At 29.5% G+C, this 27,751-nt stretch overlaps 4 protein-coding genes across 5 annotated transcripts; 3 read left to right on the forward strand and 1 right to left on the reverse strand.

Annotated features, from left to right (window-relative positions):
* The first annotated feature begins 2,722 nt into the window (after nucleotides 1–2,722).
* On the forward strand, nucleotides 2,723–5,124 carry LOC140890401 (large ribosomal subunit protein eL19z-like). The gene is made up of 5 exons (XM_073298165.1): nucleotides 2,723–2,879; nucleotides 3,498–3,620; nucleotides 4,098–4,411; nucleotides 4,736–4,800; nucleotides 4,897–5,124. Exons 1-5 carry the CDS (start codon nucleotides 2,768–2,770, stop codon nucleotides 4,919–4,921), a joined length of 639 nt encoding a protein of 212 aa, XP_073154266.1. The 5' UTR covers nucleotides 2,723–2,767; the 3' UTR covers nucleotides 4,922–5,124.
* A 3,581-nt stretch (nucleotides 5,125–8,705) lies between these two features.
* Nucleotides 8,706–12,010, forward strand: LOC140891330 (probable polygalacturonase). 2 transcript variants are annotated; one of them, XM_073299775.1, is made up of 6 exons: nucleotides 8,706–9,088; nucleotides 9,823–10,125; nucleotides 10,270–10,393; nucleotides 10,477–10,651; nucleotides 10,760–10,830; nucleotides 11,073–12,010. In XM_073299775.1, the coding sequence occupies exons 1-6, from the start codon at nucleotides 9,077–9,079 to the stop codon at nucleotides 11,732–11,734; spliced, it is 1,347 nt and encodes a 448-aa protein (XP_073155876.1). In that variant the 5' UTR covers nucleotides 8,706–9,076; the 3' UTR covers nucleotides 11,735–12,010. The 2 variants fall into 2 exon arrangements, with proteins under 2 accessions (XP_073155876.1, XP_073155878.1); XM_073299777.1 differs by having other exon boundaries at nucleotides 10,273–10,393.
* Nucleotides 12,011–18,779: 6,769 nt separating this feature from the next.
* Nucleotides 18,780–19,872, forward strand: LOC140888826 (uncharacterized). Its single transcript, XM_073296530.1, has 4 exons — nucleotides 18,780–19,046; nucleotides 19,246–19,331; nucleotides 19,438–19,520; nucleotides 19,619–19,872. Exons 1-4 carry the CDS (start codon nucleotides 18,780–18,782, stop codon nucleotides 19,870–19,872), a joined length of 690 nt encoding a protein of 229 aa, XP_073152631.1.
* A 4,448-nt stretch (nucleotides 19,873–24,320) lies between these two features.
* LOC140891663 (protein DEHYDRATION-INDUCED 19 homolog 4-like) lies at nucleotides 24,321–26,879 on the reverse strand. The gene is made up of 5 exons (XM_073300260.1): nucleotides 26,666–26,879; nucleotides 26,389–26,567; nucleotides 26,006–26,083; nucleotides 25,610–25,869; nucleotides 24,321–24,708 (listed from the first exon to the last, which is right to left on the reverse strand). The coding sequence occupies exons 1-5, from the start codon at nucleotides 26,712–26,714 to the stop codon at nucleotides 24,612–24,614; spliced, it is 663 nt and encodes a 220-aa protein (XP_073156361.1). The 5' UTR covers nucleotides 26,715–26,879; the 3' UTR covers nucleotides 24,321–24,611.
* Nucleotides 26,880–27,751: the final 872 nt, after the last annotated feature.

A 27,751-nucleotide genomic window follows, 5' to 3' on the forward strand; every position in this document is an offset into this window, starting at 1 on the left:
CGCACGCTATAATTGAGTTAATCACAACGGATTTCAAATTCTTAAAATATTGGAATCATTTGAAATTCATTGTGGTTAAGGGTGTTTGAGAGATCTTATAAGCTCTTTAAATTTTTTTTGGTAATTTTTTTTTTAAAAAAAATAGTTTATAAGACGTCGAAATAAGTTGTTTGACATCTTATAGATGATTTTTTAAAAAAAAAATTGCTTCACTCCTACTTTTTAAGAAAGGTCTTATTTTAATATTTACTTCTCCATATTATCTTTGTATATTTTGTTAAATGTCCTCCACCCATTTTTCACATTAGCCTAAAAAATTAACAACCACCCATTTTTCGCATTAACCTAATGTAATAATAATAATTTTATTTTTAATATAGACATTTATGATAAAATTATAAAATTATTTTTGTGTATATGTAATTACTTACATTACCTTCATAGTATTATATTTTTTTGATAATTTTGACAATAAAAAGATCTCACAATATTAAACATATCAACAATTTTAAGTTGTTGAAAAGAAGTTCATCCAAACATCTTAAAAGTTTATTTTTTAAAAAATAATACCTAACTGTATAGACGCTCCTAGAATAGCATATAAGATGTTACAATAAGTTTGATACATGCAATACTTGTATTATATAAAACAATCAAAGAGAAATTTTTTTAAATATTAAAATGAATTTTTTTTAGTTTTTAAACTTTAAATACCAAGATAGAAAAATAAAATATAAAAAAAATGCTAATATAATGTATATCACGAAAAAATTTGATAAGATGATACAATAGTATAAAATGTTCTTATATTACTATAATAAAAAAAATTATATCAAAATAACCACCCTATTGAAAGTAAAAATTGAAATTTGTTTGATCATGAAAAAGATTATTTTAAATTTTGTTTAAACGCAATTATATTTTTTTCTGTAATTAGATTAAATAGTCTATCACTTGTAATATTGTCTTTTTTGAATCTCTGCTAGCAAAACAACGCACCTATTAAAAGTCACAAAAAAAATTATTTTTACTTTTTTTTAAATTCAATCATATTTTTATCTATATTTTAAAATATTTATATAAAATAATCTATCACTAATAATATCATTTATTTTTTAAAATATCTGCTACGTAGATCTATATATGCATCAAAACAACCACTTTATTGAAAGAAAAAATTAAATTTTTTTTATAAATAAAAATACTATTTTATATTTTGTTTAAATTTCATCATATTTATATATATATTTTAAATTTTTTAGATTAAATAGTCTATCACTAATAATATCACCTTATTTTTTTAAAAAAATAAGTATTATCATAATATGTAATTTTAAATTCAACCTTATCTTTATTTGTATTTTTAAATTAAATAATAATGTCTCTACTATCTTTAGAAAGAAATTTTGAGCAGACTTTAGTTTCTATTTTTAACAGATTTGTATGCTTTTGTATAGATAGATTATAAAAAATTTCATAAATTGTTTATCACACATAATATCATCTTTTTTTTTATATTTTTTGCGTATATATATATGGTCAAAACAACCACCCTATTAAAAATAAAAAATAAATTTTGTTTGATTACAAGAAATACTATTTAAAATTTTTTTTAAATACAATCGTATTTTTATATAAACTATTTAATTTAAAAATTTTACAATATCACTCATAATATCATCTTTATTTTTGAATATGTGTTGCTCATATGTATATCTACATATAAGCAAAACAACCATCATATTAAAAACAAAAATTAAATTTTGTTTGATCACGAAAAATATTTTTTTAAATTTTTTTAAAAGTTAATTGTATTTTTATCTATCATTTAAAAATTTTAAATTCAATAGTCTATGATTCATAATATCATTTTTTATATGTATATATGCTAAACAACCGTCTTATTAACCAAAAACTCAATTTTGATTGATTATGAAAATTACTATTTTAATTTTTGTTTAAATTCAACCGTATTTTAATCTATATTTTAAATAAAAAATTTAATTTTTTTCATTATGAAAAAATTATTTTAAATTTTGTTTAAATTTAATAGTAATGTTATCTGTATTTTAAAATCTTTAGATAAAAATGTCTGTCACTTGTAATATCATTTTTTTATTTCAATATTATATTTATCTATAATTTTAAATTTAATATTATCTTTATTTGTATTTATGCATTTAATATTTTTTGAATGAAATTTTATGCGGAAAAATTATACTTTTTTTAAGTATATTTTTCTGTTTATTTATATATATATATATATATATATATATATATATATATATATATTTATTTTCAATGTCAATACATGAAAAAATAAAAAATTTCTTTTAGCATTAAAAAGATAATAAGGAAACAATTGTATTGTTGAATTGACAAGATTATCTTAGAAACGTGTATAAGCCTTATTTTGACATATATCTTTTAATATTAAATCAATTATTTTTAATTTAAAAAAAATTATTACAGCTTGTATTTCCTTTTTTAACCAAACATTTTGGCGAAAACTTTCTAATTTTGGCAACAACTCTGCTTTTATATATATAATAATAATATAGATTTTGTAAGATTTTGTTAAAAAAAACTATAAAGTACTTCTCCAATAACAAAAGGTAGAAATGGAGCCCAATTTGAGAAGGCCCAAGTTTCACGCCATTGCCAATACAAAAGCCCAAACATAAACCCTAGTGCAAAATGGTGTGACCTATAAAAGCTTCAGATTTTACATCGCGCCACCGGTGAAAGTTCAATCGGGAGGAAAGAAATGGTGTCGCTGAAGCTACAGAAGCGGCTCGCCGCCAGCGTGCTGAAGTGCGGCAAGGGCAAAGTTTGGCTGGATCCCAATGAAGGCAGTGAAATCTCCATGGCTAATTCGCGTACGCTCTATTCTCTTTTGTAGGCTACTGGCTTGCGATTATTGCACAAGTTTTTCGTGGATTTTTTGTGATTAAAATGGGCGTTGTTTCGTTCGGTACTGTTTATCATGTAATTGGGATTCTAGTGTTTTGCCTGATATGATGAAGAAAAACGAGATTGAGTTTTGGTTGCTAATTGTTTCGTGTAGGTGTTTAGGATGAGCTCTATTGTTTGAATAGAACATGATTGTGTGACAGATTAAGATTTTAAGTTGACTGAAATCCTCAATTCAGTTTATCATATTCCATTTTTTTTATGAACTGTCCTTGAAGTGGGTTAGAAGTGAGAACGACTTTGACTTCTTGTGGAGGTGATACTTTTGATTGCTTAAATGGATTATACGTGTTGATGAACTGCATTTATATTCTTCTACCCAAATTGTAGTGTTTTGCAAACTTAAGATTCACCTGTGTTTACAATTGCAATTTAAGTGGGATCAATTATGCACTTAATCTTATTGTCACTGTTATACAAGCCTTTTTTTTATTTATGGATCTCTCTCTGCAATGAAGTTGTCTATTGTCGGCTGGTGGTTTTGTTACAAATATGTCATCTTTACTCTTTATTCCTTGTTGTAGGCCAAAATATCAGGAAGTTGGTCAAGGATGGTTTCATTATCAGGAAGCCAACCAAGATTCACTCGCGATCTCGGGCGCGCCGAATGAAAGAGGCCAAAAGAAAGGGACGTCATTCTGGATATGGTATTCTTTTCTGATTTTTGGAATTCTCTACTATGTGGGAATTCTTCTTTTAAATTGGCTTAGACTTTTCACTCCTTCGCTGATGGCCTCTGCTTGTCATTTGAATATATGCCATTTTGGGGGTTAATATATTTAAACTTATAACAATGTGGTGTGGTGGGTTATAATATTGTTATGCAGAATTCTCTACAACTCATTCTAAGTGAACTTTGGTCATATACTTTGTATGCTTATAACAATGTGGTGTGGTGGGTTATAGTGTTGTGCAAATTTCTCTACAAACTCATTCTAAGAGGACTGATTTGGCCACAGAAAAGTAGCTAAAGGGTTACCTATCTGTTGGAAAAAGTTTATGTATTGTTTAGGTTCAGATATTGCCATGATTGATGAAGTGCTTCTTTTTTGTTGCTTGGTTGCCATCTTAGCTGGAAGTAGACAACTCTGGACCTTTATGAATTTGGTTTTGAATAATTTCAGGTAAACGTAAGGGTACCAGGGAAGCTAGACTGCCCACTAAAGTTCTGTGGATGCGGAGAATGAGAGTGCTCAGACGCCTGCTTCGCAAGTATAGGGAGGCAAAGAAAATTGACAAGCACATGTACCATGACATGTACATGAAGGTTAAGGGTAATGTTTTCAAGAACAAAAGAGTGTTGATGGAGAGCATCCACAAGTCTAAGGCTGAGAAGGCTAGAGAGAAAACATTGTCTGACCAGTTTGAAGCTAAGAGAGCAAAGAATAAGGCTAGCAGGGAAAGAAAATTTGCCAGGAGAGAGGAAAGACTAGCCCAGGTATTACTTTGGATGATCTCCACAGAATTTTGTACTGTGCATGCCTGTGCATATCTCTCATGATATTTACAAAGACAATTGCTTTGCCATGAAAAATATTTAATGAGCTGTAAGAATTTAGGAAAGGGAGATAGTAAAGGTAGAGTTGCAAGCCTGCAACCCATTTCATGTGTTTCAAGTTGTTTCTTTGATGTGCTTAGTTTGTTTGTTTATCTTAGATTTAACCCAAGACGTTCTTATCCTTACTTCCATTTCCTTGTTTTTGTCACCCATCTACTTGACTTGTGATTTTTAAGACATTTGTTCTGTTTTTCACTATTATAGGGACCCGGAGAGAAGAAAGTAGCCCAATCTGCAACAGCTGCTTCTGCACCCTCTCAAACGACTCAGTAAGTAACTACTCGTGTTTTCTTCAAGTAATCGGCTATTTTTATAATTTTGAGTTGTGTGAGCTAATGAGTTTGTGAATGTATGCGATGATGTAGGGGAACTAAGAAGTCGAAAAAGTGAAAGAACTGTGCAGCTGATCACAGGGATTGGTGTCTATACGTGTTCCTAGTATTACTCTCCAGTTTTTGTAATTCTGCTCGTTTTTTGGTCGTTATCACTTTACTATTGTGTTGTTTCCTGAGAGGAACTCTGAAATACTCTCTTTTATTTAGCTGTACAATGTTTCCTCATAAAATGATTTTATTTGGTGACTTTGAAGTTTACACTTGCCTCTGTTGTTTATGGGTTATTCGTAAAGGCATTCGGTTTTTGTTCTGCTTTTTTTTTTTTAAAATCATGTTTTAAAATCTACGCTAATCTTGGGTTTCTTTCCCTTTTGGGCTTTGGCATACCTCTACCCCTTTCAAAACATTTTTCTATTTCATGCCCCGATTTTTGGTTCATATCTCGATTATGATTCATTTCTCCAATCAAAATAGATACCATATTTCACAATTTTGAGCCTAATTTTTTCGCATTTATTCCCCGTTCCATGAGTGTTAATAATTATTCCTAATTTTTAGTGTTTGCAACCTCTAAAAATAAATGATTTGCAACTTTTAAAAATAAGTGATCTTTTTTAACAAAATTGTTAAGGTAGTGTTTGCAATCTCTATTTATGAAGATAATCTTTATTATCACTTATTTTTAGAAGTTGCAAATACTACCTTAGAAGATTATATGTTTATTACAAGGGGTGCTTTTAAAATCGGTATAACAATATATATACCCAAAGATGGCAACAAGTCCTGTATATTATCACAATTCAAGTTTATATTATCACATAGAGTATCACAAAAATTCCTATCAAAACGTGCCACGTTGCATTTTTAATAAGATGGATCTGCGACTTGATCTGAATAATAAAAAATATTTCTTGTTAAATATATTATCATTACTATTCACGACAGATATAGCTTAAATCGAACACATCTAATGAATAGATGAAAAATGTGTAATTTTTTTTTTTTTTTTACGAAATAAATAATCTCTTTAACTTATAAATATAATTATTGTGTACGAAATACATGTGTGATATATGTGTGTATGTACGCATGTATGTATTTTGAAAAGATAGTTATTTGCACCAAATACCCTTGTGAAATATTGAAAATGCACACTTCTCTCCTGTAAAATTCTAATAGGCATCTTTAACCCTGACCTTTTATAAAATTAGTACACGCGCCCCTACATATGAGCGATTGTTGCGCACGTGCCCCTCATGCGACTGAGTCAATATTTTGATTTTTTTACACCAAATACCCATGTGAGATATTAAAATTACATATTTGACCCCTTGAGAGTATAATTTTAAAATTTATAACCCATAAGATCCAATTATAAAATATTTATCAAACATTTACATTTTATGAATTTTTTATTTTAAATTTTTTATTATTAATTAATTTGTTTCTAAAAAAATTATCATTACTATATCTTGATATCATTATTTTATTAAATCACTTCGTGTTTCTAGTTTTTCGATTAAACATGCATTTATAAACAAGGATTTAATACCTAAACGTACCAAAATATTGAACCAACATGATAAGTTCATGCATATTACTCTTTCAATTTAAGACTATATATTTTTGAACCAAAATCTAAATTTTTCGAGAGTATGTAATGCACAATTTGCAGTAAATAATAAAAAATAAAGTAGTTATATGATGATAAAATTTACTATTAGAATATATTTTTTGTATAATTAATACTAAGATAAAATAACTAATATTTTCATAGTTATTTAATTAAAATATTATTTTATTCAATTAAATATAGAATTAATAGTAAATTTTATAATTATATAATAATTTTAATTTTTTATTATTTATTGCAAATTGTGCAATGCATCTTTTTTAAAAAAATTATATTTTGGTTCAATACTATATAGTCCTAAATCGAAAAAGTAATATGCTTGAACTTATCATGATTTTAATTAGTTTAATATTTTGATACTTTTACGTATTTAAATCCTTGTTTATGAATGCATATTTAATGAAAAATTTGGAAGCACGAAATAAGTTTAATAAAATAATGATATCAAGATAAAGTAATAATATTTTTTTATAATCAAATTAATTAATAATAATAAATTAAAATTAAAATAAAAACAAAAATTTATAAAATATAAATGTTTGATAAATATTTTATAATTGGATCTTATGGATTGAAAAAATTTAAAAATTATACTCTCAAGGGGTCAAATATGCAATTTTAATATTTCACATGGGTATTTGGTGTAAAAAAAAATCAAAATGTTTGTCTAGTCGCATGAGGGGAGCGTGTGCAACAATCGCTCATATAAAAGGACACGCATGCTAATTTTATAAAAGGTCAGGGTTGAAGATGTCTATTAAAATTTCACATGGGAAAAATGTGCATTTTCAACATTTCACATGAGTATTTGATGCAAATAACTCTAAATATTTATATTAGTATATCATGTGAAATGACCGGTGTATCCAGATTCGAAAGGATGATGTAAATGGGCCCACAAAAGGACGAACAAAGAAGTGGGCCCATCACACGAGGCCCAAAACTGTCATGGGCCCCGTCCTTTGTCTGGTTATTGGCAAACTAAGTGATGCCAGCCCACTGTTTCGGAAACATCGTCATCAATATTAAGCAAATCTAAATCACATGCCATTACGTTTGGTACGATACGGCTTCGACCAATACCTTCTATGTGTACGGACTGTAAGAAACACAACCCATCCATGAAATGTAAGTTCATGAATTCTCCTATAAGGTCAGTCTTACAAATATTGATTTGCTTTTTCATTGCGTTATGTTGATTTAACTTCTTTTTTTTTTCTTCTTTTTTTCCCCCTTATTTTACTCATTTTTATTATTAGCGAATCCACTTAATTTCAAGTATACGAGCGACTTGAATAATTAGAAGACACATTTATGATGAAATACGATTAGTAGACTTCATTTGACGACTTTGATTCTGCTTGAATTAAATTCTCTTCAAACTATGGGTTATCCTCTCTCGATAAATAAATCACCAAATCTTTGAATATGTGTGCACCACAACAAATTAAAATCTCGAAATCAGTATAAATACATTGAATCTTTTCATTTTTTGCATCATATCTTTCAATATCTTCATTATATTTCAAAAAATCACAATAAATATTTAAACAAATATCTTCCCTAATTATCTTCAAAATCTCAAATCAATATTTTTCATTTTACTGACAAAACAAATAATAAAAAAAAAGTAAGTCAAACCAAAAAACATTATCGAACACAATCTAAACTAAATATTCTATCATAAACAACCATTTCACAAATTTTATGCAAACAAAAAGTAGATTTTGAATATAGCCCCATTAATATATCCAATCTCAAATTTTTTTTTTATGTCTCACGGTTTCATTTGGAATTATTAAATATGATCCATCGATTCTTTGTAATTTCCACTAGGCATTATTTGATCATATACTTCTAAATTTTTTTCAAGGCTTCGTCTTATTATTTCAAAAAGTGGTGAGATAAAGTTATTGTTTAAATAAATAATAATAATTAGAAGTAAAGAAAAATAAACGACAATAATTCCCCACAATTCCCATGCATAAAAACATATTCCGTTCGCCTGTCCTTCTCATAATTGCGTGTTTATTTTGTCCTAATCGTGCTTAATACGTACTAATTACATCACATCATAAACTTAATTTATTACACACACATAAACAAATAAATAATATATATAAGTTTATAGAGTAACGCATACGCAAATATATATTGGAGAGGGGGATAATGACATATGTTAGAAAACTGTTGGGGTTATGTTAATGTCGGCGAACATCCGTTGAACTGGAAAAATCACGGGAGTGATTAATGGCTCCTAATTGTGTCATTAAATTGATTAACTGTTATTCATACGCACTTTCCAAATATATTGTTCATATCAGTGGAGAAAAAAATCAATTTCTTCACTGAGAATACACAATAATTTTCTTTCAGTACTCTTGTGTGGGAGAAGAGACGTTTCTTGATTATTTTTGGGTCCAAGTTTTTAACTTTTCTTCTTAATTGCCACTCCTACTCATTTAATTACGCTCCCTTTTCATTATTGTTTTCTCCTCCTTTTTCTTTTCAAGTTGCTGTTAGTCAAAGATTTTTCTTCAAGGGCTGGATTTCAATCTGGGACTGAGGAATAGAGGCATGAAGAGGCTAGTAAGTACGTTATCATTTTTGTTTGATTTGTTCGATGTAATTTGCTTAGTGTTTCTTGATTTTTATTTTTTTATTTTCCCTTTCTGGGCATCTCTTTTTGCCACCAGAAAAGAAATGAGCTGGGTTGAATTTAGTTTGAATATTTAATAAAGTGTGAAATTTTACTTCTTTGTTTGGAAAAAAAAAAAAAAATCTTAGCATCGAACTGCAATCTCGGTTATCCTTTTTGGGCTTTTTTTTGATGAAATGTTCACTCGCTTGCTTATGCAAGTTAAGGTTGTATTGATCTTTTTCTCAGCTGAGTTGTGTATCATTTAACTTGGTGTTCGTATGTGTACATGACTTGAATTTTTTTTATTCTTGGTTTCTAGATCTATGGATTTTTAATTTTGAACAGGAAACTGAGCTTCATCAGTGAACTGATTAATTTGTCTTTGTTTACCTGTGGGAAAGTGATTTTTTTTTAATCTATTGGTAAATGAACTCTTGTTACTAGATTCTAGATTTTCTTGTTTGTTCTGAAATGGTTCTATAATCATAGACTGTGTTATGAAATCTTGTCTATGTACATTTGGGCCTTTTGAGCTCTAGTAGCAAAACTACAAATTTTTTTGTACATGGTACTCGTAACATTGGTTTTCTTGCATAAGTTGTGTGTTATTTTGTATCCAGAGTTTGAAGTGTGATACAAGGTCTGTTCTTGTAATGAATCATTTTGTTTTCTTCCTTCTCAGATAGTTTTACTTCTGCTACTGGCATCGAGTTTTGCTGCACAATACGATGGAGAATGTGAGTCAATTCGGCCTTTAAAACCCAGACCGCACAGTGTGTCTGTCTCTGAGTTCGGAGCTATTGGTGATGGGAAAACTTTAAATACAGTAGCATTTCAGAATGCTATATTCTATCTCAAGTCCTTTGCAGACAAAGGCGGTGCCCAACTTTATGTTCCAGCAGGAAAGTGGCTCATTGGATGCATCAATCTTACCAGCCATCTTACCCTTTTCCTTGAAAAAGGCGCAACTATTCTTGGCTCGCAGGTTATACTTACAGCATAAAAAAATTAAGCTTCTTTCTCAGAAGAATACAAGTAGACTCAGGCTGGAAAGACCATTGTTACCGTTGTATTTCACTTAATTCTACTGCAAAGTTACCGTAATTTGCATGTTTTACCATTATTTTAGCAGGATTACAGTAATTGGGCTTTAGTTGAGCCCTTACCTTCTTATGGTCAAGGCCTTGACGTTCCTGGTACAAGATACCGAAGCTTGATCACCGGATATAATTTAACTGATGTGGTTATAACAGGTAGCTCTATGTCCTATAGCACTTGTTTAGTTTTCACACAGTTTTAACATTCTCATGCAATATATGTTCTACTTATTGCTCAGGGAATAATGGAATCATAGACGGGCAAGGTTCGATTTGGTGGCAACTACTGAACACCCGGTCCTTGAATCACAGTCGACCACATCTAGTAGAGTTTATTGGCACAGACACTGTCGTTGTTTCAAACTTAACCTTCTTAAATGCCCCTGCTTGGAACATACACCCAGCTTATTGCAGGTTGATTGCTTAACTTCTCCAAAGTTTTTATTTCTTTTCTGTGCTAACACGAAAAAATTATTTGGCATAGATTTAACTCATTTTCTGGTTTTACATTTCATGATGCAGCAACTTTCTTGTTCAGAACATTACAGTGTATGCTCCTCCTGACTCTCCATATACTAGCGGAATAGTCCCAGGTCTGTCTGTTGATTCATATTCTTATTTGATTTTCACGTGTTAAAGTTCCTTGTTTTTACATGAATTTTATGGTTGAACACAAAAACCAAAGAGGGTAATTTTTATTTTATTTTTTCCAAATGGGATTGTAAAAGTTGTGAACTCATTACATTTTAACATCAAATATCAAGACTTTTTGACATTTCATTTTTCGTACTGTATTTTCTGTCACTATCTGAAGTCACATTTATGCAAATTTCAGATTCTTCCCAGTATATTTGCATCGAAAACAGCAACATCAGCATGGGATACGATGCTGTTTCCCTTAAAAGTGGTTGGGATGAATACGGTATATCATTTGGAAAACCAACGTCTAATGTACATATTCGAAGGGTTTTTTTGCAATCTTCTTCCGGCTCAGGTATCGCCTTTGGTAGCCAGATGTCTGGTGGGGTTTCCAATATCCTAGTGGAGCATCTTTCTGTGCAGGACTCTGTGATAGGGATCGAGCTAAAGACAGCAAGGGGGAGGGGTGGATATTTAAAAGACATTTTTGTATCTGATGTGTATTTTGAAAATGTGCAACAAGGAATCAGAGCAACAGGTCAAAGTGAGTTTCATCCAGATGACAAATTTGATCCTCATGCACTCCCAGTGGTCAGTGACATTACATTTGAAGACATAGTCGGTGTAAATATCACTATTTCTGGGATTTTCTCTGGGATTGATGAATCTCCTTTCACTTCGATGTGTCTGTCAAATGTTTCTTTCTCTGTTGGTTCTGACATAAAACAATCTTGGGTATGTTCCAACGTTGTGGGCTGGTCTCTCAATGTGTCTCCCGAACCATGTCCAGAACTCCAAAACTCGTCTACTGATTGTTTTGATTTTTCCCATCCAAAGAGCCAATATGCTGTCTTGTGATGCACCGTTCTTGAATCCCAGTTATTCATGTATTGATCGGTTCAGCTAAACTCGACAACAAAGCAAGTGCGATCTCAAGTCGCCTTCAGTTCCATTTATATTCTCGGTTTTCTCCGTTTGTGTGTGAGGAAAGTTTTGGTAGTGCAGAAAGAAAGAATCATGGTACTTGTTTCTTTTAGCATTGTTTGTCCATTTGGAATGACTAATGATTTTTTTTTTTTACAATGTACATTCTTGAACTGGAGATTGCTGTAAGATTGATTGACATAGGTTGTGATGAAAGGCTTCATGATTGATTGATTATATATTGTTTTCGTGTTTTATTTTTCAACCATATATTTTGGAGAGTAAATATTCGGTTAGTAAAGATAGAAGACAAGCTGCTAACAAATAAAGATGCCACTTTTAAATGCTTCCAAAATCTAATTATGGATTTGAGACGACTTCTGACTTTACCATATCATGCTGCTTAAAATTGCTTCCACGAATCTTCTTTTGATTTTATCTACTTTTTTTTTATAAACAGTTTTATCAATTTTATTGACATGTATCTGGTGAGAATATCAAACTTGAATTTGAATTTACTTTTGATATCATTTGGTTATTTTATGCAGAAAAACGTCATATCTATATTATCTAAGAGTAACACTCTTGAGACGGTTTCATCCGTGAGACGGGTAAATTTTATCCATATTTATAATAATAAGTAATATTTTTGACATAAATTGTAATACTTTTTAATGGATAACCCATATAGAAAATCCGTCTCATAAATATGACCCTTGAGACCGTCTCATAGAATTTTTTGCCATTAACTAATATCTATGCTATATTATAATAGATGATTGTCTTATATTAACCATTTTTTGTGTCAAATTACACAAAAAAATTTCCCCATTATACCTCTAAATTTAACATATATCTTCTTTAATTTATATCTCAAATGACTAATATATCTTCTTTTTTTTCTAACATCATTATCTTTTTTTTCAAATTTCATTATCCGTTTTTATTAAATTATCCAAATACATTTTTTACAAATTCTATTTACTTTTTAAAAGCTCACATGTTTTTTCTCTATTATAATTTTTTTTTACGTTTTTTTCTCAAATAATTGAATTATCGAACACGTGTCATGGTTGTTAGTACCTATTAAATTTGATTAGTGTATATTTAAGCGGCATACGCATCTCGTGGTTTTTTCACTTGATTTAAGAGTTTTCCATGCTAAAAATTTGTGTCATTATTTTTCGATATTTCTGTGATTTATTATCTCATAGTTATTCGATTGGTTTGCATGGTCTATTAATTGCACAAAAATCCGTGATATGATTTCTTGAGTTAGAGATTTGTTTACTTTTTCCTAACATTTGCCAAAATAATCAATTCCCCTTTAGAGCCTTATATTAATATCTTTACTTCTTTACTATTTTATTAAATATGCATAGCCAATTCTAACTGTTTTTGGTGTCATGATCTATTTTCTCCAATTTTTTTCTTTTGTACCCTACACTCTCTCTCCAACTCACTTATCCCACATTTTCTCTCAACTGCTCGCATCATTTATTCTTTTATCATATCTCTTTCTATGAATTAAAACTGAATTTCATTTATGACTAAATTTTTTTATATTTGAAAAAAAAACAAAAAAATAAAAACAAGCACTTTAAAATTAACAAATTATTCAATATACAATACATTATATTTGTATATTATTTCATACACGCAACGTGTGTGCTCCGTCGCTGGTTAATTATTAGTTTCTAATAGGGTTTTAAAAATGGACTAAAGAATTAAAAAAAATAAATAAAAATAAAATTGGGCTAAAGATGGGTTTGGAGTCTTTAGACCTTCTACATGATTAAATTTATTTCAGGCTTATTCATCATTGTATATATGTTTGGATTGATTACTGAATATTATTAATAAGCTAAAACATACTAGCATTCTAAATATGCAGATATTAAAAAAATTTAATAAAAATTTCTTAAGTAAATTTTAGATTACTTACTTTAATTCACTAAGACCTATTGATATTAATACAATAAAAACAAACAATGAAAATGTTGCCGTCAATTTATATTAAAAAATGAAAAAAAAAAAGAAAGTGTTTTGTTAAAAAAAACATTGGAACGCAAAAAATCAACTTATCTAAATAGACTTAATTAAAAGTAATTAAGAGAGAAAATGTTACTTTTTTAAAATAAAAAAATTATATAAAATTAAGGGAATCTTTTACATTAATAGAATGATGGTTATTCTAACTTGTCATAGTTTTAAATGAGAGATTATATGTTGTATCTGAAAAAGAACTTTCTAAATTTATTATCCTTAATTGATTTTGTGAAATAGCATAGAAAAATTATACGATTGAACGTTTAAAATTTTACCAAAAACTATAATTATGATAACATTGAGATTCAAATTAAATGTTTTAAATCTCATAACAGTTTAAGCATATTACGTTTTGATATACGATAATTGTATAACTTCAACAAAAATCTGCTTTTACATATTATTAAATGTGGCATCTTTAATTTGTTTTGGTTCAACTACAATAATTTTAATTTATTAAAGGTAAGAGTTCACCTAACATATTATTCGTGGGTTTTCACTTTTTAAAATCGAAATGAGCTTACACTTATAATTATCACTGGGGTATATTTCATATGAATCATATCACTGGGGTATATTTCTTATGCAATGCCTAAAACTTTATGAAAGAATGTAAGAGAATGTTTGACTAAAGCTTATTAAAAAAAACTTATAAGTTATAAGTTTTTAGAGCTTAAAAGCTGTTTTATGAGCTTATAAATTGATATGACTTATTTTAAAATAAGTTGTTAAATTGTTTGGGTAAACTTATTTTAAATAACTTAAAGATATTGATATGTTTGATATTATAATATCTTTTTATTTTCAAAATTACCAAAAATGGTATAATTCTATTAAAATAATGTTTCAAATTATACATATACGAAAATAGTTTTAGAATAAACCTATATTAAAAAAATAAATTTATTTTAATATTTTAATTTAGAAAATTTTATTTGATTTGGAAATTTTTTAAAATAATATTTAATATTTAATGGGTGGAGAACATGTTGGAGATTTATGAAAATATTCAAGGATACTTTAGAGAGATAAAATCTTAAAATAAGATCTTTTTCAAAAAAATAAGGTCAGCCTTACTTTTTAAAAAGCACCTTATAAGCTGTCAAACAGCTTATTTTGACAGTTTATAAATTGTTTGAAAATTTTTTTTACCAAACAAAATTTAAGAGTTTATAAGCTCCAAAAAAGCTTACTAGTTGTTTTTTAGAGCTTATAAGCTCAGCCAATATGTTGATATCTTTGAAAAATATTAGGCTAAGTTTGAGCAAATATCTAAAAATTTTTTTTAGTGCTTTAATTATATGAACTTAAAGTATATGTTTGGATAAGATTTTAGATTTTTTTTTAAAAAAAAATTGTTTTTCGGCTATAGTTTTCTGGAGATATGGTTTTTTTTCCTTAATTTTTTTTTTTTTTTTTTTATGTTTTTAGAATTGAAGAGTACAATGATGAAAATCAAAACATATTAGTTGTTAACTTTAAAAACTTTTTTATAAAATAGTTGTCCAAACACTCAAATACATATTTATTCTTCAATTTTTTTTAAAAACATTTTAAAAAAAATTTAAATGACATTTTTATATAAAAAAAAGATTTATAAGTGTTTGTCCAAACGAAGCTTAATTTAAATTGTTGCAAACAATTAGTCGAACAAAAAATAAGCTGTCAAAAACAGCTTATAAGTTGTTTTGGAGTTTGTAAGCTCTGAAACTTTGTTTGGTAAAAGATTTTCAAACAGCTTAGAAAATCTTATTTTAACATTTTATATCTCTAAAATATTCTTAAATATATATTTTTATAAATCTCCATCATATCCTCCATCCATTAAATATTAAATTTTATTTTAAAAAAAATTCCAAATCACATAATTTTTTTTAAATTAAAATATTTAAATTATTTTTATTTATTTTAATTTAGGTTTATTCTAAAACTATTTTCGTATATGTATAATTCGAAACATTATTTTCATAGAATTATACCCTTTTTGGTAATTTTAACAATAAAAATATCTTATAATACCAAACATATATATCAATATTTTTAAGTTATTTAAAATAAGTTTACCCAAACACTTTAACAACTTTTAAGTTTTAGGAGCTTATAAACTCTTTTTAATAAGTTTAGTCAAACACATACATGTATTAATTTAGTAATTTTTTTAGAATCATTCATTAATTGTTTTGGAGTAAGAACATATGGTCCACCAAATTGCCAACTCAAAAATGGTCACATAAAGCCATGAAATTATCAACCACCAAATAAATTCTTTAAAAAAAAAGAAAGAAAATCAACCATTATATTGAAATTATTTGAAAATAATAAATGCATAGCTTAGTATTTTCAAAAATTCACCTAATGCTTCCCATGGGTTGAGTTCAATTACCAAATGAATTCACTATCCAAAATCTAATGTACGGTAGCAAGTAAGATCTGAATTTTATTCTTGTAGAGTTGTAGTTAAATAAGAAATCGAGATATCATAGACAATGTTTTTTTATTGCAATAAAAGTTTTTTTTGATATAACCATTAAAGCGTTATATTTGATTTGTTGTATAATTTAAAAGGTTGTATTGTGTTATTACACCGGTTAATTTTAAGAAAAAGTGTCAAATGCTCAATAGTCAATCCTACAATGTTTTTTTAATTTAAAATTAAAATCTCAATGGTTCTCACCAACTTTGTATTTTTACCATTGTAAAAAAATCTCTTTCCACTACACATAATTATTTTGTTCAAAATTATACCGTTCAGACTCGAGAATCAATCTGTAAAATTTTGAAAGACCAAAATCTACCTATATATAATATTTAAATGATATATTTTTAATAAAAATTATATATATTAAAATTCAAGTTAAGTTTATCTTATAACAAAATTAAATTATTTTCCCCATATTTTTCATTAATTTAATAATTGCCCGCGTCTCATTTAATATAAATATTCTTATAAATTATATAGAAATGATGGAGATTGGAGACAGGTGTACTAATTACTTTTTATTTTAAATTGAATTTTGAATTACGATAATATGATTATATCTCATTTACAATTATAAAAATATTTAATGTCAAATCGACAGAATCATAAATCTAATTTCATTTATCCCCACTCTTATTTTTTTTCATACAAGTAATGTATATATGGTTGAAAAATATTATTTAGATAACATTTTTAATTGTTTAATTATAAAAGTTAATTAAAATTTCAAAACATCTTTGACTTATGATATTTATAATGTATAATACTATTACATATATAAGTTCTTATAATCCTAAAATATGCTTAAAAAGCTATTGATCATGTAAAAATAATGTCACTATCTATTTAGACGTAGTAAACCTGTTATATATGTACCAAACCAATATGTTATATGTCTATGTGTGTATGTATGCATATACATATACATAATACACATATATAAATCCAAAAGGCACCTACTCAACACACATTTAAGCCAAAGATCACACCACATTCTGGGGGGAAAAAAAAAAGGAAATAAAAAAGAAAAAAAAAAGAAAAGAAGAAAAAAAAAAACACACACACACACATAAAAGAAGGCATATATGAAATAGAGACAAAAGAGTGCCACTAAACAGATAGTTAAGCAAACATATTATAAATACCATCCTTCCAATATTATTTCATAATCATTTTCATTCAATCTTCATTTTCAATACTATCTCAAGTTCCTTCAAGACTTTCAACCCCAAATTCATTTTTTTTATATAAAACATTTCAATCTCTGAATCGAAAAATTGAAGTCATGTCAAGAAAGAACTCAACCTCGTCCTCGAGACAAGAAAACAACAAGTTTAACCTTGGTGATTCAACAAGTTTAGGAAAATCTACAAACTTAGACTGTTTGATGGAATCCATTTCTCCATGCATTCCATCACGAGATTCGTCAGAGGTATATATAAATAGATTTTATTCCGTGTCAAAAAGAGAGAGATATATATATTTTTTAATCAGATCTGTTTAAAAAATTTATATCTAGTGAAAATTTTATTGTTTTTAAAGTTGTTTTGATTGTTAATTCACTTGATGATTGAAACCATCAATCAATTCATGTTTGGAAGTATTTCATAAATTCGTTAAGAAAAACGGTTGGTTGGCGCGAATAAAAAATGATTAGTTGGCGCGAAGATTTTTATTTTATTTTATTAAAGTTCCGAGAAATGCTATTTTTATTTAAATTTTTTTTATTAATTGCATTTTGAGTCCCATATGTGCTTGCTGTGATTGCTCACCGCATCAAAACTCATTAAATTACGCATTTTTTTAAATGCAGATATTAATAAAAATATTATACATATTTTTAGACGTCATTTTTTCAAAAAAAATATTTTAACATAAAAAATACAGAATGAAATTTAATTTAAGGTATATTTACATAAAGTGAATAGAGTACAAAATTATTTAATAAACTTTAAAAACTTCATAAATAGAGGATCTGTATACAGTATATTAAGCATTATATGGGGGAAAAAAATAAAAGAAATAAAGGATGTGCAAGTTAAATAAAAGGTGTAATTTTAATAATGCTACCTTGAAATTATTCATAGAGGTAATTAATATCCAGAATTTGAATAAATATTTTTAATTACTTTTTGGATTTTTTTTAATTAAATTTTTTTATAGGACTTTTTAATGTATTTTTAAAAAAACCATGTATTTCCCAAATTCGCTCGAAAGCAGACTAATTTTATCGGCGACAAGTAATGTGCTGAAGATTATTTACTAATACGTCATTACTTAATTTAATTTGTAGTATTTGAAGAAAGTATTTTCAATTGATTTAGCAATTTGGGATTTCAAGTATTATGTAATTATTCTTTGGTCGTTAATAATGAAAGAGGCTAGCTAGCGTGCAAAAAACGTGCAAGTTTTTGAGATCACGGAGTTTATAATATTTCTTAATGACAGATAATGATTTCAAGAGGATCAGACACAGATTCCCATCCTTTCTTCTGCCTCGAAGATTTATGGGAATCGTTAAAAGAATGCAGCATGTATGGAGCTGCGGTACCACTGGATGTGAACGGAAAAGAGATTGTACAATACTATGTTCCGTACCTGTCGGGCATTCAATTGTACAAGGAAGCTGATTCTTGTGCGAGTTCTTCGTCCCCATCACCGTTTTTTCAGTACATGGAACACGAAAAACCATATAATCGCGAACCTCTGACAGACAAGGTAAGTGTATATATATATATATAAATTTTTAGTTGACCAACCAATGATGGTCAACTCGTCTCCGACCACTAAAAAGGTTTTAGTAGTCGGGGACGATATGCACACCACATGCACAGCATTAGCACAACGTGAATCAAAATACTGATCATGGTCTAAATATATATATATATATATATATATATATTCTTCAAATATGTAGATATTCGATCTTGCTGATAGATTTCCAGAGTTGAGCAGTTGCAGGAGCTGCGATCTTCTTGAAACAAGCTGGCTTTGCGTAGCTTGGTATGCTAGCCATGCCCTTTTTTTGGTTTTTAAAGAAAAGTTGAGATTTGAGAATATCATGAGTTAATTGATTAAAATATCATATGACACTTATATTTATATGCAGGTATCCAATTTGCAGGATCCCAGTTGGCCCATCAATTGATACATCTTTTCTATCATTCTATTCATTATCCACAAAATCAAGAGGTACGTACGTACATACTTTGTGCATATATATATATATATATATACTTTGTGGGTGCAAGCGGATATATATATATAATTAACCATTGATTTTTCTGCAGGTGCAGAGGATTTCCCACCACATTTTTTTGCAAGAGCAATTTATGACCAAAAAGATAAGAAATTTTCATTGCCGGTGTTCGGGCTTCTTTCGTATAAGCCAGGGGATTCATTCAGCTTGAATCCATATGGAGCTGGAGAGCAAGAGAAATATTGTCTTGTGCAAACTGTGGACGAATGGGCTACATATCTACAAGTTCCTTTGCCCGACTACCACTTTTTCCGACCTAGACAATACTCTTATAATCGGAGATGATGTATATATTAATTATTCAAATTTGGAATTCTTGGTTATAAATTCTTTATTTTAAATTACTTCGTATATTTTTTTTAATTTATGCTACCAATCCAAATAAGTAAATAGAGAGAAAATGATTGTCAATAAAATTAAATAATTTTTTACAAAAAAATATGAATTATAAATAAACTTAAAATCTAATTTTAAATAAATAATTAGCAAAATATTTATTTTAAAGGATAATCTATATCAGTAGTACTGACCTTGTGCATAATTTGTGCGTGTAATGTGCATGCTCCTATTTTTTCTTTTTAGAAATAAAATTATTTTAATAATTTTTTGAAGATAAATAAATTAATATATGATGAATTATATAAAATTGTAATTAAAAATCAGAATAGTTATGGTCTTATGGAGAATATATAAAAATATTTCAGCTTATTGAAATCTTGGTTTTAATTCTAAACTCTTTTATTTAAATTATGTTGTATCATTCATGCTAGCTATTGATCCAAATATGAATATGAAAATTGGGAGAAATTTTTCAATAAAATTTTAATATTTTAATAAATTTAAATGATAATTTGAGTAAAATAAAGTTAAAATTCCAACTATAAACAATTGGCAAAAATGTAATTTAGCACGACTTTTTCTTTTTCGAAAAACATTTTAATAATATTTTTTAAGTTAAATAAATTAATGTTTTATATTAAAATACTTGTGGGTGATTTTTATCTTCTCTCTAATTTTTATTTTAATGGCCGTCTAGCCTCTTCTTAACTCAGGAGATCATGCCTGTGGCTTTCACCAAGGTTTTAAAAAACACAAAGCATCTCGAAATGTAAAAGTTAAGTTTCAAATTTTTCAATTTTAAACGAGATTATTACGAGTTTAAACACAAAAAAAAATTTCAATTTTTATTATACTAATTCAAATAACAAAATACAATGTTAAAATTATCATAAATTTAAGATTAACGAATAAATTTCAAGTTCTAAACACTAAAAAAATTGAAATTATATTAATTAATATTTTCCTACAAATCTAAAAAATAATATAATATAAAGAAGTTCATTATCAATTAAGATATCATATTTATATTCATGAAATTTTTTATTTAAGCTTTATAAAAACGTATTCAATCAAAAAAAAAAAACAAATAAAATATTATGTTCTAAAAAACAGTTCTTTAATAGAATTTAAATGCATTAAAGTTTAAGCAAAATTAAACACCGTTTTAAATGAGTATTTTAGAAATTGTTTCCACAACGTTCCTGGTGCAATCAAATTGTTTCCTAAAAACAAAGGGATAAGGGTATGTGCATAGCATGTGCTTATTTACTTCCTAAAATTGTTTTGGTTCCTCTTGTTTGTGATATGCCAAAAAGTCGCACAATTTATTTTTATACACTTTTGGTACCCTAATGTTAATTCACTTTCAAAACTACAAGACAAAATTTTTCCCTAAAATGGGATGATTTGTGTCCCTAGTGTTTGGACCGGGCAAATTGCATTTTACCCCCCTATATTATCACTTAAGAACATATAACCCCTATGTAATATTTATTGTCTTATTAACCCTTGTGTTTTTAAATTAGGTGCATATTAGTCCCTATGGTGGTGCTTGTTTTCTCACGCGTAGGGATGGCAACGGGGCGGGGCGGGGACGGGTTTGCCATCCCCATCCCCGTCCCCGAATTAAAAACCCATCCCCGGTTCTACATATTCGGGGAATCCCCGTCCCCGAACCCGTGGGGACTAAACCCCCATCCCCGAACCTGAACCCAAACCCATTATAGAGATGAAAATGAGATTGTGATGGGGTGGATCCCCGAACCCGTGGGGAAACTCCCAAACCCGTCCCCGTAGACATCAAACTTAAAATATTCAATTTTCCAACAATTATTTTTTTACATTCCAAAAATCATTAATATTATATTTTTGTGTACTGCCTTAGAAAATGCTCAAACTCCAACTCTAAAATTTTGGCAAATATTCATAAATTCTAGATTTATATATAAAAAAAATTTGAGACATTCCAAGTCTCAAATATCAAATAATTCAACTTAGTGATTCAAATATCTTTAACATATATACGCTTAAAATTCTAAATAAATTCAAGAAAAATTTATTATATGATGATAAGTGTGTGTATTTATTATTATTATTATTATTATTATTATTTATTTATTTATTTATTTATTTTCGGGGATATCGGGGCGGGTTTGGGGGTGGGGATAGCATCCCCATACCCGCCCCACTCCAGTTCGGGGATTTTAAAATAATTCCCGAACCCGAACCCGAACCCGAACCCGAACCCGAAACTCTCCCCCGAACCCGCTCCCGTTTCGGTTTTTCTCCGCGGAGACCGGAACCCGCGGAAAAAATTGTCATCCCTACTCACGCGCATGAATTGCGTATATTCAAACATTTTTTTGCCCAAATTACCCTTACAACATATTTTTAACTTTAATATACCAAATTTTACATCTTGGATCTATGAACATGAAACCTTTCGTATGTTTATTTTTATGGAGTTCTTTAACATGGTCAATGACGCTGCCTTGGACGGTGCAGGAGATCACTCGTTACCTCGATTTTTATAAATTTTGTGTTTTTAGGCGTCATTGAAAAAATTGACCTCACCTAGACAGTAACAAATTCGATTTTTTTAAAAAAAATATCTTAATAAAAACTTTTTTTAAAAAATTTGAAGAAATGTATGCATATTTTTTTGAAATATATGCACATAAAAATTATGTTAATAAGCATTATTGAAAAAATATTAATAAAAATATAGAACAAATTTATGCATATGTTTACTAATGTTAGATATTATAAAATATTTCATATATATTTGTATAATTAATTAAAATATTTGCATAAAAACCCATCGTCCGCCTATTGTCTAACACTTTTAGAATCTTGAGCATGAGCAACATAAGTATGGAGTAAAAAATATATCAATTATCATATGACTTGTATAATAAGTGTTCTCAAAATGTATCAATAAATTAATTACAAGTATCAAAGAAAAGAAGTTTGTAACATTTTCCAAAACATCAAGAATTATCTAAAAAAAAAAACCAAGCATTAAAATTAATGTTAATATTTCATTAAAACAAACGACATGCATGTGTCCATAAAAATTCCAAAAACACCCAGCATCCTTCAAGATGTATCCCAAAATATAAAAATGACTTCAAATCAAATACCACAGCAAGCTACACCAAGCATCCTTCAAGTTGCAATCCAAAATACAAAATGACTTCAAGAATTCTTCAACATTCATATAATTTCCTTCCAGATCCATTACACTATCAAGCTTGGGCATTGTTTCCTCAATATATAGTGCAACTTTGAAATCATTAACATTCGAGAGACAACTTATCAAAAAACACCGATTTTCGCTTCTTTTGTGACTGTAATTGCTTGATTGTGGACTTTCAACGTCTTCATTTTTGCCCTAAGTTTCTTCGGTTATCCGATAGATTTGTTTTTGAAGTAATCAAATGAGGTTTTATGATATAGGATATGTGAGAAAAATAAATAAAAAATGATATATATCTTGGCCATTTTTGTAATTTGACAAAAAAATATTATTCAGATGCAAATGGGGCAAGTGTGCACCTAATTTAAGAACACAGGAACTAATAAGACAATAAATATTACATAGGGGTTATATGCTCTTAAGTGATAACACAAGGGGGTGAAATGCAATTCGCCCCCTTTAAAACTCAATAAACATTTTTGGCAAAGACAAGCAAGATGGAAGAAATTGATTTGACCCAAAGCAGTAGAAATTGACCCATATATAGCGTTTGACCCATAATACACACACCGAACTAGTTTTTTAAAACCAAAGTTGTAAATTAGATAATCTTTGCTCCTATTTTCTTTTTGCATTTTGTAAGCTATTTTTTAAATTTTTTTTAAAAAAGTCAGCCTAATCATTTAATGAAGTAGCTCAAATTCCGGAAATTTTTTTCCAAATATTTTATTTAATAATAGAAATAAAAAAAATTTAAAAAAATCCAATCCTATTCTAATTAATCAAACGAAAAAGTTAATATAATTTCAAATAGTTAACATGCTCTTGTTGGTGATGTACCAAACAAAAACTCTCCTTACTTAAACCTCAACATGCATACATTTTGCATTTCTTATTCTTTGGACAAACTTTCCGATTTTATTACCTTAGAATAACGAGTACGGTTAAAATTTATGATCTTTACTACTAATATTCCAACGTTATAAAAATTATATCTTCTTTTTTGAAAAAAAATAGTTAGTCACGGTTAATTTAATTTTCTTAAAAATCGCTAATTTGAAAAATTACCATATTACATACAGCATCTTTTTCGAATTACGAGACTGCAATGATTACATATTCTAAAAATATGAATGGACCTAAAAAACCTCATAAAATTGTAGTCACGAAAGAAAAAGAAAAAGAGAATTCAGAGTTCAGACAACCCCAAAATGGAAATAGCTTATAATAGCAAACCAAGTGAACACTGAACAGACTTGGCCTACAAAGACTTTTACTACACTACAGCACATAAGCCTTAAATACTATCACTATTATGATAACTGCAAACACAGCATAAGAGTCGAGAAACTCGAGTCTAATCCGATATATTCAGTTGGGACTTGGAAGTGCACGATATTTAGTCATGTTCACTGAGATTGAGATGTCAATGAACCAACGTTGCGTCGGCCGGCCAGTGAGCGCTACTTTCAGGCTCCCAATGACGTCATAAGTCATCAAAAATGGTGGATAACACTAATTCCTGTAAAAATTCACTCCTGGCCATCACATTTCTTCTCTCAGACGACGGAGCTGGTTGTATTCTGTAACCATGAGAAGTATTGGGAAAAAATGTCAGACAATATTAGATCAACAAATTAACATCTTTTCAGAAACAGAGCTGAGAGATGCGCATAGGCAGGCTTAACGAAATGAAATTCAGGATTACAACAAAGACACACATGTAGAGATTAACTCAAATGTACTCTTCTCATGGGAAAAACAAATAAGCATTTTCTTATGGCTCTTCTCCATTAATGGAAAGGAAAAGGACATAACTGAATGGAATGTTTCCTATTTCATCAAAGATTTCAAAATGGATAGTAGGAATGGAGTAAATTACAGTTTTTCACCTAAGCCACAATATGTTCTTAAACATCTCGAAGAGAGAAGTGAACCATAACCTGACATGCACCACATATACCATGAAGATCAAGTTTTACTGATGCAAATGCTTTCGTAACAAACTCAAAAACACATTGATGGCAGTGGCACACAATGAGCAATGCTACTGAACCATTTACTGGGAAAAAAAAAGCATAAATCGGAAACACGTCCATCGAGCAACATCAATCCATTCGCCATGAATGCCACCAAGGGAAATTGATACATATAAACACAGCAAGGTGCTATGACTAGCTGATAGTTAACATAACATTTGAAACTGTGACACATTTGCTCAATTACCAGCTCACACGTGACTGGTTATATTCGCAATAAGGACGGACACAAAAAGCATAAAGCATCTAGCCAGTTAATATTAGTTGGCTGGATGAAGGGGAATGATAGTTAACATAACATTTGAAACTGTGACACATTTTCTCAATTACCAGCTCACACGTGACTGGTTATATTCGCAATAAGGACGGACACCAAAAGCATAAAGCATCTAGCCAGTTAATATTAGTTGGCTGGATGAGGGGGAAAAAAGTAACATTTCCTTACCTCTCCAAAGAATCAACATTTGAACTTTGCCTTGATGAGCTAGCCTCAGTTGAGGGAGCAGTTTCAATGGTTCTAGGTTTGTAAGCAGGTTGTGGACTGTTCACAAATGACAAAAGCACTGAATCAGCTGCTGCCTCAGAAGAAGAATCAATCAAAGAGGACTCCTTAATGCTTCGCAAATGCCTCTCCTGAAGCTCTTTTCTGAATAAAAGAATTGTTGATCTGGAGCGAGAACTACCGTGCTTCTTATTGCAGAGGGCGTAAAATTCAAAGTTAAAGTTAACACCAGAAGACTACTTAATCAGTGTATCAATATAAACAACAGAATAATCAAGGAGATGAGAAATACTGCCACAACTTAATATCAAATTAGTGCACGTATTATTCAAAGGATATTTTTAAAATACTCTCGTGCTGCGTGATTACGTGCGAAGCCATGTTTATTCCCAACCTTGTAGCACAAAAAGGACAGATCTGCAAACAGAAATCTGGTCATAATGGAAAACGTGCATTCCAAAGAAACCTAAGCATAAAAGTAGCTAGCTGCAGAATTATAAATCCATTCCAATGACATTTCGAAAAAATCATGACATCGTTGGACTCAAAATTTCATCTGCTGTCCACCGAGCAACATATATATCAGAACCATTATCATCTATAAAACATTCTCCACATCCAACACTTTCAGGCTATTATCCTGTCTTTCTGCCCTACTAAATAGAACTGAAATAAAAATCAACAGAAATGCGACAAACAAAAAAATTAAATCTTTGAATTACCCCGGGTTTAACCTCCACACGATGGTCAGCATCGATGTGGCAGCACAATCCGAGGACATCAAAATCCTCGATACAAAAGGGGCAAGCCAATTCCTCCGATTTCTCCCCGTTTTCAGCGTCGTTGACTTCTTCGTCCTCGTACTCCCCCTCCGTCTCCTCTCCCTCCTCGTTGTAATCATCTATCAAATCCACAATCAATCAGAAACAACAACACTCATAGTAGCAAAATCAAGAAAGATTGAAAAACATGGACCATATCCGAATTTTATCCACTAACCCATGCAGCGATTGGAATAAGAGTAACCCCCGTAAAACCGATCGCCCATGGATCAATCTGATCCAATTATTCCGATCAAACCTCTCCCAGAAAAGAATAATAGACCCGATAAAGGATTAAAAAAAAATTAATTAGGGTTTCCAGAACAGTGTTTTGCCCCTTTCTCCGTTGAGATAAGCAGAGAAGAGGACGGCAGGAGGAGTAGGACACTGGAAATTTTAGATTATATATAAATAATAATGAATCGCAACATTGGATTGGGTCAATTATTCGGATCCTTCAAGACCCGAATCTTAACCCGAATTTCCGTTAAAAGCGTGGGAAATTACACATATCTCCCGCCTAAGTTGATCTCTCACAGATACATATCAGTCTGACCCGGCCGACTCTTTAATTAGAACCCAATGATAAATAAATTTTTTTATGAAATTAAAATAAGAAAGCTCGTGGTGGTTTTAGTGCTTCCTAAAATTCTTCTAAATACTACCATTTTCACGCATCGGTTCCACGCTTGTGCGACTGCACAATGATCTCTGATGATGTCGGAATTTTACCTCGGGTTCGATCTGGTAGAATGGATCCTCCAACTTCCTTATGAAACAGGTTGGGTCGGGCACCACTTAGATCTGCACAAGAAACATCTAGGTCAAGGGGCGCCGAAGGTGTTTTCGGCGTGACCCCTCCGATGCCTAAGTCAGTGGCTTGAAAGCAGAGATCATGATTAATGCGAAAACTGAGAGATATGAGTGAGTGAATGTGCGATGAATAGTGAATAATGAGTAATGAATAATGAATCATGAAACCATAACAGTACTTGTATTTATAGGGGAAAATAGAGTAAGTTACCTAATCGAACTATAACATGTCCTGAAGTAGGACTCTTCATTCATTGGTCCGTCCTTGAGTTTATCCCTATCTCATTCATATCTGTGCAATGACCAAGCTTATCTTCAATGTATTTGAGTCTTACTTGAACTAGAAAACATACCAAGCCCACTGGGCCCCAGCTCGGGTGAGTCGGCCCATTAACAGCTGTTCAGGTCTTGACATGCCCTAACAGGTAGAAAACTGTGTTGAACCTTATAT

The sequence above is a fragment of the Henckelia pumila genome, chromosome 3 (assembly GCF_033568475.1).
Source record: "Henckelia pumila isolate YLH828 chromosome 3, ASM3356847v2, whole genome shotgun sequence".
Taxonomy (NCBI): Eukaryota; Viridiplantae; Streptophyta; class Magnoliopsida; order Lamiales; family Gesneriaceae; genus Henckelia; species Henckelia pumila.

Excerpts from the sequence above, each read along its gene's own strand:
- LOC140890401 (XM_073298165.1), top strand. The coding sequence starts at position 2,768 with ATGGTGTCGCTGAAGCTACAGAAGCGGCTCGCCGCCAGCGTGCTGAAG. Across the intron at positions 3,621-4,097 it reads GGGACGTCATTCTGGATATG|GTAAACGTAAGGGTACCAGG; the intron begins GTATTCTTTTCT and ends GAATAATTTCAG. Across the intron at positions 4,412-4,735 it reads GAGAGGAAAGACTAGCCCAG|GGACCCGGAGAGAAGAAAGT; the intron begins GTATTACTTTGG and ends TCACTATTATAG.
- LOC140891330 (XM_073299775.1), top strand. Across the intron at positions 10,652-10,759 it reads ATACACCCAGCTTATTGCAG|CAACTTTCTTGTTCAGAACA; the intron begins GTTGATTGCTTA and ends TTCATGATGCAG. Across the intron at positions 10,831-11,072 it reads TACTAGCGGAATAGTCCCAG|ATTCTTCCCAGTATATTTGC; the intron begins GTCTGTCTGTTG and ends TGCAAATTTCAG.
- LOC140888826 (XM_073296530.1), top strand. The coding sequence starts at position 18,780 with ATGATTTCAAGAGGATCAGACACAGATTCCCATCCTTTCTTCTGCCTC. Across the intron at positions 19,047-19,245 it reads GCGAACCTCTGACAGACAAG|ATATTCGATCTTGCTGATAG; the intron begins GTAAGTGTATAT and ends TCAAATATGTAG. Across the intron at positions 19,332-19,437 it reads AGCTGGCTTTGCGTAGCTTG|GTATCCAATTTGCAGGATCC; the intron begins GTATGCTAGCCA and ends ATTTATATGCAG.
- LOC140891663 (XM_073300260.1), bottom strand. The coding sequence starts at position 26,714 with ATGGGCGATCGGTTTTACGGGGGTTACTCTTATTCCAATCGCTGCATG. Across the intron at positions 26,568-26,665 it reads TTATTCCAATCGCTGCATGG|ATGATTACAACGAGGAGGGA; the intron begins GTTAGTGGATAA and ends TGGATTTGATAG. Across the intron at positions 25,870-26,005 it reads AGCACGAGAGTATTTTAAAA|GCCCTCTGCAATAAGAAGCA; the intron begins ATATCCTTTGAA and ends TTTGAATTTTAC.